We start from the raw sequence: 16656 nt of genomic DNA on the forward strand, positions 1-16656 counted from the left end.
TGATTTGTCAACTGTAGATATTATATATTGACTCCTCCTGATAAAAAATTTGGAATTTCTGGTTTAAATTAATAAATTCAACATATGAATGAAAACAAAATATGGCATTTGGCTATTGAACGATCTCAATCTTCTGCTAATAATGAGTCACCTTTTGTGGTAACACAGTGTGGTTGCTACAAACAAGGTTTTAATTATAGAAATATAGTAGTTTAGTAATAACTTGGATTTAGATACAGATAAGCTCCTCCAGGAGACAGAATACCTCAGCTCATATCATGTCCTCCTGCCAATTAACTCTGACTACAAACACATTACTTACCCTCACAGTGCCCTAGTGTCTTATCTCTTCACATAGGAATAACAACTACCTTACAGATCTTTAAGAGGATCAAATTAAATCATGCCTTTGAAAAACAACTGGTAAATCATAGAGGTAGCATTAGTGCCTTTCCCTTTAGCTATCTTGGTCATTCCTGAAGCTGGTGCTAGCCAAACAGAGAGTTGAACAGACAGGTCAAACCACAGTCAGGAATCCTCTTCATGCTCTACTGCTTCTCAGGTTTCAACCCGGAAGAGATCTGACAGAATGGGGTTGCCGCAGGAGTGTTAGCTGAAGCAGCAGCTCAGAGGTCCTGAAGCAAAACTAGAAGAAGGAAGTAAAAGAAACTGACACCTGTTGCCATTGGTGGTAGCAATAGAGGCACCCACCCAGCCCCCACCCCAAGCTTGGAGCAGGATTTAAGTGCCTGACATGGGGACGAGGTGCGCGATGGGAGAAGCCCATGGGTGCAGGCATTAAATGGCTAAGTCTCTGAGACAGTGCCTGGAACTAGATCCTAGAACAGAAGAGCAGAAGGGGACAGAGGAGCTCCTAGCCACAGATGGGATCATGTCATTGCCCTGGGTGACTGCTACAGTCCCAGGGTACAGGAGTCACATGGGAGAGCTGACTGAGACCCAGGAGCCACCGGAGCCCTCACTCTGCGCTCTTGAAGTGAGCTTTCAGTCTCTAAAAACGATCTCTCAGGCACTAACTCATCAGTAGACACATGGGGAAAGTTCTTTCTGTCATTAACCTAAACATGTCGGTAAGAATACAGCTGCTAGAGGTCTCCTGTGGAGGGAGGCACCTCACAGTGCTGGAGGGTGCACCCCCTCATTGTAAGAACAGTAAGTTCTGGTGGCCTCAGGCTGATTAGGTTTTAACTGTGCTATGTACTGGATAATAGACAGCCCGTCCGAGACATGGCTGGGAAGGGGAGGGAACAAATGTGAGGTCCCCCTCAAGCTTTGCAATGAGAGAATTAGCCATCCTCTGAGAGCGATTCCAGCAAAAGTTAAATCCAAAGGAAGGAAGCAGTTATCTCTTAGAGTTAAAGCAGGAAACTGAGTAAATGAAGAGTTTGGGTGTGCTCAAAGATATTCTGGGAATATTCTTAGGGAGGTGAGAGTTTATTGGAGTCATAATTTAGTAAGCAGAGATCAAATCAATTGTTTTTGGAGAAAGACATGGTAACAGAAACAGATGTTTCACTCATTTTGTATGGTTAATAGAACAGTAATCTTTTGTATAACACATTGGTATATTAAAAATAATAATAATAAGTATAGCAATACAGAAGTGAGGTGATGCTCTGGATTTAGACACAGATAAAGTCCTACAAGAGCACTGGAAACAAAACAGAAAAACGAGCACTGGACTAGGAGCCACGATATCAAGCTTCTATCCATCCCAGGGCAGCTCAGGGAAAGCCAATGTCTCTCTAAAAAGTCTGATGGATCAGAGCCCTGCCCAGTGCCACAAGAAGTGGATCTCCTTGGTGGAAATGACCTTAGAGCATGGTACCATTAAGCTTGGATCCTAGGGCTAACTCCCCTTGTGAGTATTCTAGATGTATCCAGCAGTCTTAAATCAAATTAGCTTTCCATGTTGTATTCCTGCTTAAGGTAACATGAATATCCAGTCCACCTATTTTATTTATCTCTATAAATCTTATCATTTTCTTTATATTTTTAAATCTTATACTAAGAAAAATTTCAAACACACAGGAGTAGAGAAAGTAGTATAATGAATATCTATGACATATATTATGTATAATAAATGGTATAAAATATCCATGAACCAGATTCCATCATTATCAAGATTTTCCCAGACTTGCCTCACTAAAAACTAAAATATTTTAAAGCAAATGCTAGACCCAAGTCATTTCATCCCCACTTAACTTCAGTATGGATCTCTAAAACACGTGTGCATTTTCTTACATACCCCTAATATTTTGCTCTGTATTATTATTTTCTGGGAGCCAGGTCAATCGGAGATGAATGTATTCTCAGGATGCCAAAAAAATCAAGTTTCTGACTCTGATGCACAGTGAACTTACTGAGGTAAATGCCACTCTGAGGACGCTTCTGGTCACCAGGATCCCTCTGTCTGAACATGACTTTAATAATTGAACTACAATTCAGGTCCCCTCACTTCTCACACGAATAAGTCTATACACACTTGTGTACATATGCACACATGAACGCACATACATGCACACACAAAAAAACTAAGGGGAAAATAAAGTGAACCTCTTCTGCACCGTAAAACAGTCAGGCACTGTAGCAATTCCAGTAGGCTATCAAGATAAGTGGAGATGCTACCTATACAGAGAACACAAAAATGCAAAAGTAACATCTATGCTGACTTGGAAAAGAGTAAAATGAGAACATCAGAGAGCTAGGAAAGTACCAGCTTATTGAGAAGGGAACTGAAAACCACAAAGCACCAACAAAGGCTGTATTTCATGCCAAGGCAGAATTCTGCTGGTTCTACGTCATCACTTCTACCTCAGTATGAAAGAATCTCATGAATCTTCCCCTGCCTTCCCCAGCATACTCAGTGTCCTCCTCCTGACGATAGGGCCAGGACAGTGACTTTATGGGAAGTCCTTCTCTTTTTCTTCCTTTCTCTCCATTTTCCCTACCGCCACACCTCCTCCCCAAGGGCCTCCTCCACTAACACCCCAATGTCTTAATTTTAAAAACTAGGACACATTTCCTTGGCTTAAGGCATGCACAGTACATAGCACAGTGTCTGCTATACAGCCTTTGCTATGGTCGGAATGTTTGTCCCCTGCTCCCCAGCCCCAATTCCCATGTTGGAATCCTAACGCCCAATGTGAAGGTGTTTGAAGATGGAGTCGTTGGGAGGTGATTAGGTCATGAGGGTGCAGCCATCATAAATGGGATTAGCGCCTTATAAAGAAGACCGCAAAGAGTTTCCTAACCCCTTCTACCATGTGAGGACACAGTGAGAAGGCGCTGGCAATGAATAAGGAAGAGGGTTCTCACCAGAACATGACAATGGGGGTGCCTTGATCTTGGAACTTCTAAGCCTCCAGAACTGTGAGAAATAAATTTCTGTTATTTATGTATCATCTAGTCTGCGGTATTTTGTTATAGCAGCCCAAACAGACTAAGACAGCCTGTTAAATATTGGTAGTATGGAGAGATGGATGGTGAGTGGTTTAAATGAAAAGGTAATACTTCAAAACCTATCTCGAATTCTGATGGAACTCTACTTTGACATTGAGGGATCATTCACCAAAATGGCTATCCAGTCATAATAACTGGCTGCTTAGAAAAGTGAGAATGTGACACATCCTCTCTACCACCAACACCAACCACCAAGTATAAGAATGGAGGAAAATGCCAGAGTGGAAAAATGACAGGCTGGGACAAACCTGCACATCTTGACTCCACCATTTTCTATCTTTCCCTTCCTTCCTTCTCTCCTTCCTCTTTTCCTTCCTTTTTTTTCCTTCCTTTCTTCTTTCCTTCCTTCCTTCCTTCCTTTTTTGACTCCACATTTTCTAATTGTGTGACTTAGAACAAATTATTTTATAAATTTCATTTATCCCATGTACAAAATGGGAATAATAGTGTCTATTATGTAGGGTTGTTATAAGGATTAAATTAAATAATGTTGATAAGGATCCCAGCAAAATGCTTGACACATACTGGGCTCAAAATATTGCTATTTTTATTATACAATAATATTTATTATCATTAAGGTAAATATAAATCTGGAGGGAACCTGGGAAGTTATGGTTTACATGTGAAATAGGCAGATTAAACATTTAAACAAAATTAATTTCAGAGAAGGATGGCAGGATAGTATCTTTAAGGAGAAAACTTGACAAATTTAATTTTTGAGAAATAAATAGCACGTAGGTAAAAGGAAAATGCTTAATATTATCCACCTTGAGACCTTAATTAAACTTTTGACAGGTTTCCAAAGAGAGGCTGAAATAAAAGCTGCTTGAGATTGGAATGTTTTGTGAGGCAATAAGGAACTAGCCTAGAAGGAAACACAATAGGTGAGGCCTGTTGGATTCCAGTCGGGGGAGGGAACTAGGGCACCCAAGTGACAGTTCCTGGGAAGGCAGATGATTTATGCAGGGCATGGTAGTCACATTTCTAACTCTGGATTTCTCTGAGGAAACAGTGCAGTTCTCCTCAAGAAGGTGGAGTCCTGTGCGCTTATGGAATCTAGGCAAGGGGTAGGTAGGCGTCAGGCAACCATAGAGTTGACATCAATGACAGGAAGGGGGGAAGGGGACTAACATTAATCTAACTGACTGGAGCAAGCCATGAGCCAGGCACGTTATCACATTTAAGTCACCACAACCCAATTATAGTAGTTATTACCTCCATTCTACGGAGAAGGAAACTGAGGCTCTAGGAGATCTTGTAATTCATCCAAGGTCACACTGCTAGTAAGGGCAGGGGACTGGCATAGACAGTAATGTCCCAGCCAATAGACTGAGGTCTACTGTGGTTCTGATTCCTGTGATCAACAAATGCCTATTGAGCATCTACTATGTGCCAGGCGCAGGGCTAGGTGCAGGAGTGGCACACAAAGCCAGACAGTTCCCCACTCTCATGGAGTGTAAAGTCTAACAGGGGTGTTAGAGGCAGCCGTTAGTCCAATAATGCCACTAATGAAGATCAATTACAAAGCAAGACATGAGTGCCTATAACAAATGGACTTCTTGAGATCTGGTGCATGATGGGTGCCATGGGGATAGTGGTGCTGGCGCTACAGTTTACCTAGAATTAACTAGGTAAAGGAGTGGTGAACAAAAGTATTTCAAATGGAGCAACTGCACATACAATGGCTGTGCTCAGAGGCCCAAACAACGCAAGCTCAGTGTGGCTACAGCTCAGTTGGTGGAGAGGGTACAGACACAGTCAGATTTTCATTATGAAAATTTCAAGGTATTTTAGCAGGAGCCACTGGAAGGCTTGGGCAGCCACAAGCAGAGCCCTCTGATGCGTTGTGGGAGGCCAGCTACACCTCACCTCTCTGAGGACAGTTGGGCTAAATGTTGCTTCCTTAATGGTATGTTGGGAAGCAGAGATCCTGGAATCAAGTACAGAGCCTCAAGCATCTGTGCTAGGATGGGGCTCACTAAGACGTGTAAAGATCATCTGGAGGAGGAAGTATGTAGTAAAATCTGTAACGACACATCTAACCAGTGATGCGCCTAGATCAGGGTCGGCAAACTACAGTCCTTGAGCCAAAGCCAAATCCTATGCCTGTTTTTGTGCAGCCCGTGAGCTAAAAGTGGTTTTTACATTTTTAAATGGTTGAGGAAAAAAATGTAAAAGAGACTAACATTTTGTGACTCTTGAAAATTATATGAAATTCACACTTCAGTGTCCGTAACTGAAGTTTTATGGGAACACAGCCATCGCTATTCGTGTACTATCATCTATGGCTGCTTTCACAACACAACAGCAGAGTAACTGCGACTGACATTGGGGTATTGCGGCAAAGCTGAATTGTTTATTACCTGGTCCTTTATAGAAAAGCTTTGCCAATCCTTGGTTTAGTCAGAAGAGCCTATAAATCTGACCATGTGGTCAGACAATGGACAAACGAGCATTAGAGGAAACAAGTGTAAAGCAATGCACTTTGGGATAAAAATATCCAAATTATTTGTAAAATAAAGACAGGGCTCTGAGATGTCAGGTCACAACTTGGAACTTAGCACAACTGGGTTCAGAATTTGGGATATGTATATAGGACTACTGGAGCATGGGGTATCATCAGACTTAGTCTTATCCAACACTCTAGCTCCAGTGCCTAGTTTCATGACTGCATATGATAAGCATTCACATATTTGTTGAAGAAAGAAGGGAGAGAAGGATGGAGAGAGGGGAAAGGAGGGAAGAGAAAAGGAAAGAGGGAGACGGGGGAGGAAGGAGGCAGGAAGTGGGGAGTTGGGCAGAATCTACTGGGTTTGAAGGTTGAACAGGCAGGAGTTAGCCAGATGCCAAGGATGAGAAAGAGCCCCCCTAGCAGAGAAACAGGAGCACAGATGGCCAGGAGAGGCCATGAGGCTTGGAACAATGTCATTTAAATCTCCCAGTCACCTTTGCTCTAGTTCTAAAGTAACTTGGTTTCTCATACACTGGTCCTGTGAAGGAGGCATCCAGGGCAACAGGAAAGGTTTGTGTATCCCCCAGGATAATTAAGGATAATTAAGGTATTAACACAGTAATATACTCAGTCTCTCGGGGCAGTTTGGCAAACACTGATTTCCCCAGCCTGAACCTCAGGTGTAGTTTCCATACATGGAATGCTACAGAACTAGCTAGCCTGGGACCTCAGTGGCTCTCAACAGGGTCATGCTGCCTAGCGTGTGGCTGGCCTCCCTCTTGGACACCTCTGACCTCTTCCATTTCAGTGTAACAAAAGTCAGGTCCAGAGAACTCCCTGAGAACATCCAGTACAGTGTGCTGCAGAGCCTCAAAGGCTCAAATATAAATGTCTTTCCCAGCTAAGATTCTCTCCCTGCCCAGCAAAGACTCAGCCACTATCAAGGTTCCAGAATCTATTCCTGCTGAGAGGTAAACTCATCCCAGTAAACTGAAAGTCCCATGTCCTGGAAACCCCTCCGTCCCAAGTAAACGAGGCCAGTTGGTCAACTGCCAGACAAGTTCCTCATTTACAATGGGCCTCTTATCCTACTGTTCCCCAGGCCTCGCCTGAGTCTGCTTCAGAGTTTCTCCTCACACAGACCACTCAGAATATTCAGAGCAGCTCCTTCTGGGTCAAGGGAGGGGACAGTATGTGCTGGATGGGTCACTAGGGATAGGGTTAGGATCAAGGAGACCAGGAGACTGAGAAGGGGTTCCCACGGAACCTCAGCTATTGAAGAGCTGGATCAAAGGCTTCTGTCTTTTACCTGGTATCTGAGTGTGTTTCTGTGTATACAATGAGGATTAAACAGTAGCTGATATCAGGTAAAACTGAGAACATTTATAATGTTTGGAGATAACAGAGAACTACTAAAGAACTACTGCTTTAAACCCTATTTGCAAATGAGCAGAATGTGAGTTATTCAAATATAAATAACAAAAGCAAGTAAAACTTTGGTCAGTAAAAAGCCAGCTGTAATAATTACAGTAATTTATATCTAATTACCATGTGGCATAGTGATTATGCGGCATTATTGTGTCCTGTAAATCATACACTAAGATCTTTGTGATTAGGATACTAAGTTGTAGTCAGTCATGTGTGCTCTGTAGTCAGTTTAAAGCCATTAAAGGTAATTTAGGTTGGCCTAGTCTTGAGTTTTTTTGCTTCAGGGAAAATAGGGAGTTAAACAGGAGGTGAACTTGTTACATTTGGTTCTGAGGGGACCAATATAAAGATACTTTAAAAAAATTAATGTCATCTTTATTTATTAAGGGATTCTGAGGAAAAACTCAAAACACTGTAGATTTTAATCTAATTAAACCTCACAATAACCCCAGGAGGGCGTTCTTACACAATAGCCTTCATTGTTTAAAGCTACCAGTTGTTAGAGGCCACAAAAGAGTCACTTTGTCTGCAGTAGCTTCTCTGTCTTGGCTTAATTCGTAAGTGTTATAATATTCTTTGAAATAAGTCTGGTATAAATATAAACTATTAGTGTATTAATAAACTCCAATCATCATGAGACAGAATGATCTCACCATAAGGAATTTCTTAGAAATGACCTTACACACCAGCTTAAAGAAATAAAAAAGTTTGTTAGTGGAAAATTTAAAATTATGGATTAACTCTCTATGATAAAGATATTTTCTTATTTAATCCATGCGGACTTACAGGACTCCTGGTATGAGTATGATGTTAGGTGCTATGGACACAAAAACAGCTTAGGATAGAAATGAAGTAGTCATAACAGTAATGTGTGTGGCAATGATCAAGAGATCTAAATAAGTCAGAGCATGTCATTAATAAACCAAGGACTGGAGTTTAGCAATCCTAAGAAGGGATAGATACAAGTGGAGGAATCTTGATGACCAGCATTTTCCAGGTCCCTTGTTTTGCAGTTTGGTACAGATAGCATGGTCTTTAATAGCTCTCTCTAGAAAAGTAGGTAAGGGAATGCTTTCTTTCACATACAAAAATTTCATTGGATTCTTATAGTGTCCCTATGAAATAGGTAGGGCAAATATTATTTTCTACTTTTATGGACAAGAAAATGAGCTCAGCAATAGTACACTGCTAGGGATTGCAGTGAATGGATGGCAAAATTAGCAGCTGAACCAAGTTCTCCAAGTTCTCAGGTGGTGCTCTTATCTACAACGAAGCATTTCCAAAGTCAGGCTTCCACCCTTATCTTTAAGTTCTCCCAGCCCAGCTACCCTCTCCAGACTCCAGGGCTGGTGTGCTCAGTCCTTAAACCCCTGTCCCAGCTGGAATCTCTCATTTCTTCTCCTTTCAGCCAGACATGGTTAGAGGAATCCATAGGAATGTTTACTTTTAAAACTAAGGTAAGACAAAAACAAAGTATGAAAACAATGAATTTGATTGAGTAGGTTTCGGCTCACAGGTTTGCCTGACAGGAAAGATGGACTTTTGGCCAGAGATTCTTTCCTTTATCTCCTCCCTGTCCAAGAGGTAATTTGCCTGTCCTGGCATAATTCTCTTATCTATTTCGGGTCCTTCTTCTTCTCCTCTGGAGGAGGGGTTAAACTGAATCTCCAGCCACTCTGTTACTAGCGTTATCCATAGACGGAAGAAATGATTACACTCACCATAGTTGTGTATCACATCAGTAGCCCTTGTTCATATGCATCCAATAGCTTTCATCCGTCCTGGAAAAGATAAAAGAACACATTCCAAAAACATCCTATGAGAACCTACAGACTCCAATAGAGAGAGTTCTCAGGATGGGGAATATGCAGCATTTGAACCTGACAACTAAGCGGCACCTTTTCCCATATTTCAATTTAAAAACAAACAAACAACTTTTCCACTTTTTTTTTCATCTCCAAGAGGGATTTCACAAGAAAACTGAAGCACAAAGAGGTTAAATCATTTACCAAAGATTATATGACTGTTAATGGTAAAGCCAGGATTCAAATACAGTATGATTGCAAGACCCATGCTTTGAATCACTACGTTCTTCATAGTGATGTTCTAAGAATTAAATGAGCTAATATAAGTTAGGTCCCTTGCATAGTGCCTGGCACATAAACAAGCCTTAAGTAAATGTTGGCTGTAATATTATTTTTAGCATTGTCATTTCTTCCAAGAGATGTCTGGGCCAGAAAACAGATTTTAACATAGGATATTTTGCATCTACTGCAGTTAATTGCCCCATGGTATGTTCTGTGTCTTGCAATTGAACTGACAGGCCTCTGCTATTACCTAAACAATCTGTGTATTATGAGTTACCTGGTTAAGCGATGGGCCAAATGGTTGGCAACTTTTTCATTTTCCCATGCAAAAAAGCTCTTCATGCTGAAAGAAATATGAAGTATCTTATAAAAGAATGGTATACTGAGCAATAGCTAGCAGAACAACAGGCAGTACCCAGATTATAAATGGATTATGTTTCAAAAGTTCCTTTGTCAAGGTTGCAAATAGTGGTTACATTCCAAGACTATTCACAGAAGTCTTTTTATTTAGCACATTTTAAAGCTCAATGATAGAAATCATGCCACTAACCCAAGGGCAGACCTATGAACAAGAGCCTATATGATTAAAGAATAAGAAAAGTGTGTTTCCTGATACAAAGGAAAGTTGATATAGAGTGTATTAGTTATTTACTGCTGGGTAATAAATTACCCCAAAACTTACCATATTAAAATAATGCACATTTATTATCTCACAGTCTCTCTGGGTCATCTGGAAGTGGCTTACCTGGGTGTTTCTGCCCAGGATCTCTCATGAGGTTTCAGTGAACATGGCCAAGGCTGCTGTAATGGGAAGGCTTCACGAGGGCTGGAGGATCCACTTCCAATACGGCTCACTCACATGGCTGTTGACAGGAGGCCTCAGTTCTTCATCACTTGGGCTTTCCTCATGACCTGGTAGCTCTGGCTTCCCCCAGTACAAGTGATCCTAGAGCGAGAACAAGAAGGCAGCTGCAATGCCTTTTATGACCTAGTCTTGTAAGTCATACACTGTCACTTATGCCAGATTCTATTCATTATGGGCCACAAGCTATTCATTAAGAGCAGCCCACACTCAATTAGAGGAGGAATTAAGCTCCACCTCTTGATAGGAAGCATATCACAGAATTTTTGGACATATGTTAAAATCACCATAGTTTTTGTTGTCCTCCCAACATTTCTTCAGGTACCCAGTGATACAAAATAGTTAAAATAAATTGGGATGCAGAACTGCAATCCTTCCCAACAAAGTTTACTGTAAATACTCAAAAAAAAAAAAAAATTCATGCTCTGGCCTCAACTTTTCTTGAAAACATCTATCCCATTTCCTTAAATGGAATCTCAGTTGAAGAATTTCTACTAAAGAGATAGCTATCACACTCCTGAAATATTTGCTTTATTCATTTGTCTCTCTCATTAGAATGTCAGGCAGTATAATAAACAAATAAAAACCAAACAAATAATCTATTCCCAAACTGGGTGGATTAAGATATTTGGGGTTAGGCAAGCAACCTTCAGTAAGCTCTCTCCATTCTTCTGATAACGACCTCTGTGCCCTGATTATTGAATATTCTGGGTCTTGGGAACCATGGGATCTCTGATCCAGATATCCTAACCTGACTCCCACGGCTGCAGCTCTGTAGGAATATTGTGGGCAGTCAAAAGTGAGGGACCCTCCTTGAGTCCAAAAGTTCTTGCACCTGAGGCATGTAAGATTCTAAGTGTCATCGGAATCTTTGGAGGAAAATGATGTTTCATGTGACTTTTTATTGTACTTCTTGTTAACTTGAAATTTGGTAGTCCGTGTCAACTGTTGTCAAAAAACATTTATCGACACTGGATAAATAGGAGTGTGCACTACAATTCAGCTCCACGTAGAAGTTAGGGGCTTCATCTATAAGATTTCTCCTGGTAAGTGTTGTGTTGTTGCTGTTGTTTTAAATCTTATTTGAGTCTTAACCCCATTTGAGAATATGATGGTTAAGAAACTTACTGAAGAAAATACATATACTCACAAAATTTTGCACATAAGTTTAAGGCCTCCTAAATCCTCTAAAACCCACCCAGGGAATCACTAGGGATGGGGTAGTGATTGTGATTCATTTTGCCATTAAAATTTAGGTCTAAATTAGAAGCTACTACTTAGAACTTAATGATTTTGAATTATGTGTTCAGTTAAACAGAACCAAAGGCCAGAACAAATAACTTTTACTAGATTTTCTGTGCTTGGGTTTAGTCCATGTCGTGAATACTTGGAGGCAAAAGGAACGAGGAGTAAGCACACAGAGAACACCACATAATTTGCTGAAAAACAATATTAAATATATATTAAAACACAACTGCTTACGACCATAAGCCTTGCCCCTCTCCAAGTTGGCCTGACTGTGCAGCAAATTTTGCGAACTTGCCAGAGAGGCAGCAACTAGAGAGCGCTAAATTGGTTTTCTGCCGAGCCTCCGTAACCAAGATCTGACCGAGATTTTCCCAAGGCCCTCCTTGGGTGGAGCGACCTCCCGGCCACAACGCTCAGTCCTGGGCGGGACCGTTCGATTCTACCCACTGACCCTGCGGACCCCAGTTCCATCTGTCTCACAACAAGGAGAGTGGGAAGGGTCCGGCCGGAGACTGGGGCTTCGCCAGCGAGTGTCCCTCGGGCAGACAAGGACCAGCAGCGCCCGGCTGGGGTACGCGGAGTGCGCCCCTGCCCCGCCCTCGCGGGCGCCCCAGCCCTGCGCTAGGGCCTGCGTATCCCCGCGTCGACCCCTCTCTCGCGCGCTTCGCCTGCGGCTGCTGCGGCGCACGCGCGCGGCCTCGCTCAGGGCAGCGGGAGGCGGCGGTCACGGGCGCCGGGCTCCGAACCTGTCAGACCCGCGGAGCCGGCCTGGAGCTGCGGGCGCTGCAGGCGAGAGATCGGCCCCGCTCTCCCGCGGCTCCGGGCCGAGCTGTGCGAGCCGGCCTTACCAAGCCGGCCGAGGGCGGGGAGATGAACGGCGGCTCCGCGGCAGCGCCCCAGGTAGACGCGCCGCCCCTTCGCGGAGCCCCGGCGCCTTGGAGCCGGCCCTGTGTCCCCTGCCGCCCTGGGCTTCGGAACTTGTGAGCTCTGATGGGGCGCCTTTAATTTATAACGTGTTCCGTTTTCCACAGGATGGGGAGGAACGCGCGGCAGTGCCATCGAGAACTGGCGCTCCGGTGAAGTAGGAGCTGCCAGCCGTCCGCCAGCACCGAGCCGTTCCGCGCCGCGGCCGCACGGCCTCTGCGATGGCCGGATCCAGCGCGTGGAAGCGTCTGAAATCTCTGCTGAGGAAAGATGATGCGCCGCTGTTTTTAAATGACACCAGCGCCTTTGACTTCTCGGACGAGGTGGGGGACGAAGGGCTTTCTCGGTTTAACAAACTTCGAGTTGTGGTGGCGGATGATGGTTCCGAAACCCCGGAAAGGCCTATTAACGGGGCGCACCCGGCCCTTCAGGCCGATGATGATTCCTTACTGGATCAGGACTTACCTTTGAGCAACAGTCAGCTGAGTTTGAAGGTGGACCCCTGTGACAACTGCAACAAACGGAGAGAGTTGCTGAAGCAGAGAAAGGTGAAAACCAGATTGACCATTGCTGCCGTTCTGTACTTGCTTTTCATGATTGGAGAACTTGTAGGTGAGTTGTGTTGCCAACTCACTTGACATTTCCATTTGTCAAGCTTTAGTTACACGTGATTTGAGGTTTAAACTTTCTTTTTCAGGAAGCTCGTTATTTATTAAGATACTGATCTCTTGTGATGTGAAAAGGCCACAGTTCCAAAGTGCAGATCAACCTGAGCACAACACAAACTTATTGTATAATATCTTCATTGTATATCATGTAACTTCCTCTTTTTTAAAAAAAAAATTCTGATAAAACACCAGGTTAATTTTTGCAATGTTTAAAATAGCAAATGATGCTAAAATTACTTAGAATCATACATTTTTACAATATGAAGGGACCTTGCTGAACACCTGCTCCACCTTCTTTTTCTCATAAGGAATGTGAGGGCCCAGAGAGGTTCAGTTGTGAGGAAATTAGGTAGTAATGGAAGAGCCGCATCTGCAGTCCCAGCTGCCTGATTTTTTTTCCCTCTACATTTTACTAAAGTGGTCTCTTTATAGTATTTTCTTTTGGATTTATATCCAAGAGATTTGCAAAATTAAATACTACCAACTAACCTGAAAGCTTTTCTTTATAGGGAGGAACTGAAAGGAAGCAGAAAATGGCTCCCCCAGGGTTTATGAACTTGGTTTTATTTTTCATTTTTTAAATTGTGTTAAGTAATACATTCTCACTATAAAATACATTCTTTGTTTAGAAATTAATTTCACAGTCACATTACTGTGACTGCTAACTTCTCAGTGACTGTTTACAAAGTGACATTAAAGTAGGGAGAGCATTCTCCCATGTATGTTGTCTCTTAATGATGAACCATGATGAGAACAGAGGTGGCAGTCCAGATTTAAGGTGCTGGTTGGAGGTTAAATGTAGGAAAATTGTATATATTTCCTACCTCATTTCATACCACTCCTCCCAGTACTCACTTCAGCCAGGCTGGCTGCCTTTCTCTCTACGATTCACAAAGCTCTTTCTTGCCCATAAAGCCTTCATACTGGCTGGTCCCTCTACCTCAGTGGCTTTCAAAACAGCCTGGCATGTAATGGTCTTCCAGGGAACCACCAGACAGGTCAGATAATGACAGTTCTTTAAGAATGGGGCTTTTAAGGAGCTCCAGCCCCATTCTAACCCTTACAGGGGCTTCCAGGCTGAGATTTTCACTGTGATTGCTGCTTGTTGGTTTCAAGGCTACTGAAAAGCTGGAGAGGGGAGTTAGGTATAAGTCAAGTTAAAATGCCACAGAGCTCACTGTTCTTACCAAGATTCATCCATTTTCCTTGAATAAATGCTACTTGTAACAGCCTTTGGTTAATTTCCAGAGTTCTGAAAAATTGATTGGGACAATTTTTGCCCATGTTCATATTGCTTTTATGGAGGAGATGATTTGCAGAGGTCCTTACTCTGCTATTTTTGCTGATGATCACCAACATGTGACTCTGTAAATTTAGGTTAATTAAAATTAAATAAAAGCAATTCAGTTCCTCAGTTGCACTAGCCATATTTTAAATGCTCAACAGCCACATGTGAGCATTTCCTTCACCCCAGAAAGGTCTATTGAACAGTGTGGCTGAAAGGTGTTCTCACTTTATAGATAAATAAACTGAGGCTCAAAAATGTTAAGTAACTTGCTCAGAGTCTGTGAGATTTCAAAGCCTCATGTTCATAACCACCAAACTGTATTGTCTGTCAGTCATTTCTAGCTTTTTCACGTCAGGGAATACATAAAAAATGATATTTGTATAGAGCACACCAGAGTAAATGGATGTGACTACAAGATCACCAGCCTCAGTTCTCCTGCTATTTTTGGCTCTGCACACCCATCCCAGAAATAGGGAGATCGCAGTTCGTCACACTTAATGTTTCACAACACCCTGATCATGAAGTTCCACTATACATTCTAACAGTGATTCTCAAAGTGTGCTTCCAAGACCAGAAGTATCAGAATCACCTGGGAACATGTTAGAAATATAAACTCTCAGGCCCCATCCAAACCTACTTAATTAGAAATTCTAAGAGTGGATTCAGGCAATCTGTAGTTTAACAAACCTTCCAGATCATCCTGATACACATAAAAGTTTGAATATTCTGTATTATGTTATAAAAGCTTATTCATGAATGGTGCTAGGAAAATTAGTTGACCATATAGAATAACATGTATACATACACCGCACAAGTTTGTGTGTGTGCATATGTGTGTAGTCTGGAAAATCAATATAAAATTTTGTATTCTAAATACTACCCTATATCCCTCTATTAGGAAACATTGCTGTTTATAGAATCAATTTTTTTTTTAGAATCAATTCTTTTGTTTTAAACTAATGTACATTTTGAGTTTCTTCCATTTAATTTTGTATTCAAACCCTCCCAAGCAAGTGAATATCCTACCTTTTCTTCAGCTTTATTGTAATATTTAGATATTTTGTTTATTAAATTTACTGTCTGATAGTAGTAAAATTAGTAGGTTAAGTAAGTGCAATGCTAAAATGCAAAATTTTTCATTATGTGTTAGCCTCCAATGTAGTGGTTCTTAGCTTTTTTAAGGTTTTTGACTCCTCAGAGAATCTGTTAATAGAAATGGACATTCTCACTAGAAAAATAGATACATATTTAATGTTTTGCATAAAATTTCAGGTACCTTGATTTAATTGTATTAGGATAAAGATTTAGTTAGAAGTTCATGTTTTGTAGGATGTTATGTATTTTTGGCTTGATTAGTTATATTTATTATTTTAGTTAACTTATTCTTTCTTCCCTCTCACCCTTACTCTAAGGTGGATACATTGCAAATAGCCTAGCAATAATGACAGATGCGCTTCATATGTTAACTGACCTAAGTGCTATCATACTGACCCTGCTTGCTCTGTGGCTGTCTTCAAAATCACCAACCAAAAGATTCACCTTTGGATTTCATCGCTTAGGTAGGTAATTGGCAATTTATTTAGTTTATAAAATTTTATGGTAAAACCACAATGAACTATAACCTTTGATTAACTGATATCTTTCTGGTGATAAGCCTGTTGAAATAGATGAACAAAGCAAATGAAAATAGATGAACAGGATTTATTCAGATACATATCTTCCAGGGTATATTCAGCCCAGTCAGCTAAACAGTTTACACATATAAAATTATATGGGAATCATTAATTTTGAAAATCTGTTCCCTATGTCCTAAAGATGTTATCAGAAAAAAGTTTACCTTTAGTTTATTGAACCAAGCAAAACCACATGGGTTTAATTCATTTATGAGCATTAGCTTCTTTCTTTCACTTCAGGTATTCCAACCAAAGCTGCTATAGCCCAGAATTTAAGCCTTACTGTAATATATCCAACATATACTGTGTGGCTGACCTTCGTTGAGGCCATTGTATCAACGTAATTCTATAAATGTTGACAAAGACTCTTTGCTTGACCAAACTTTAGTCAGTCTCCTGAACCTTCTCCCAAGCCCATATGTGCACTTCCTTGTGAAATCTAGTTTTAGCAAGAACCTTGCTAAAGGGAACCCATACTCTCAATGTTTGATGGGTTATCCCCCAGGTGATGTGTCATCACCCTGGCCTGTCTTCAGCAAGAAT

At 41.6% G+C, this 16656-nt stretch overlaps 1 protein-coding gene and 1 long non-coding RNA gene across 3 annotated transcripts in view; one reads left to right on the forward strand and one right to left on the reverse strand.

Annotated features, from left to right (window-relative positions):
• On the reverse strand, positions 1-13076 carry LOC117023984 (uncharacterized). The gene is made up of 5 exons (XR_004423297.1): positions 12950-13076; positions 10196-10396; positions 9728-9793; positions 9085-9144; positions 1-635 (listed from the first exon to the last, which is right to left on the reverse strand). It is a non-coding gene; the product is annotated as an uncharacterized LOC117023984 (long non-coding RNA).
• SLC30A4 (solute carrier family 30 member 4) overlaps positions 12238-16656 on the forward strand; it is a 24129-nt gene continuing 19710 nt past the window's right edge. Inside the window, exons 1-3 of one of the 2 annotated variants that reach the window (XM_033109282.1) lie at positions 12238-12460; positions 12592-13096; positions 15853-15999. In XM_033109282.1, the coding sequence (XP_032965173.1) occupies positions 12706-13096; positions 15853-15999 (538 nt within the window). In that variant the 5' untranslated portion in view covers positions 12238-12460; positions 12592-12705. The remainder of the gene's footprint in view (positions 12461-12591; positions 13097-15852; positions 16000-16656) is intronic. The other variant, XM_033109281.1, reaches the window with a different exon arrangement.

This window comes from Rhinolophus ferrumequinum, chromosome 6, assembly GCF_004115265.2.
Source record: "Rhinolophus ferrumequinum isolate MPI-CBG mRhiFer1 chromosome 6, mRhiFer1_v1.p, whole genome shotgun sequence".
Lineage (NCBI taxonomy): Eukaryota > Metazoa > Chordata > Mammalia > Chiroptera > Rhinolophidae > Rhinolophus > Rhinolophus ferrumequinum.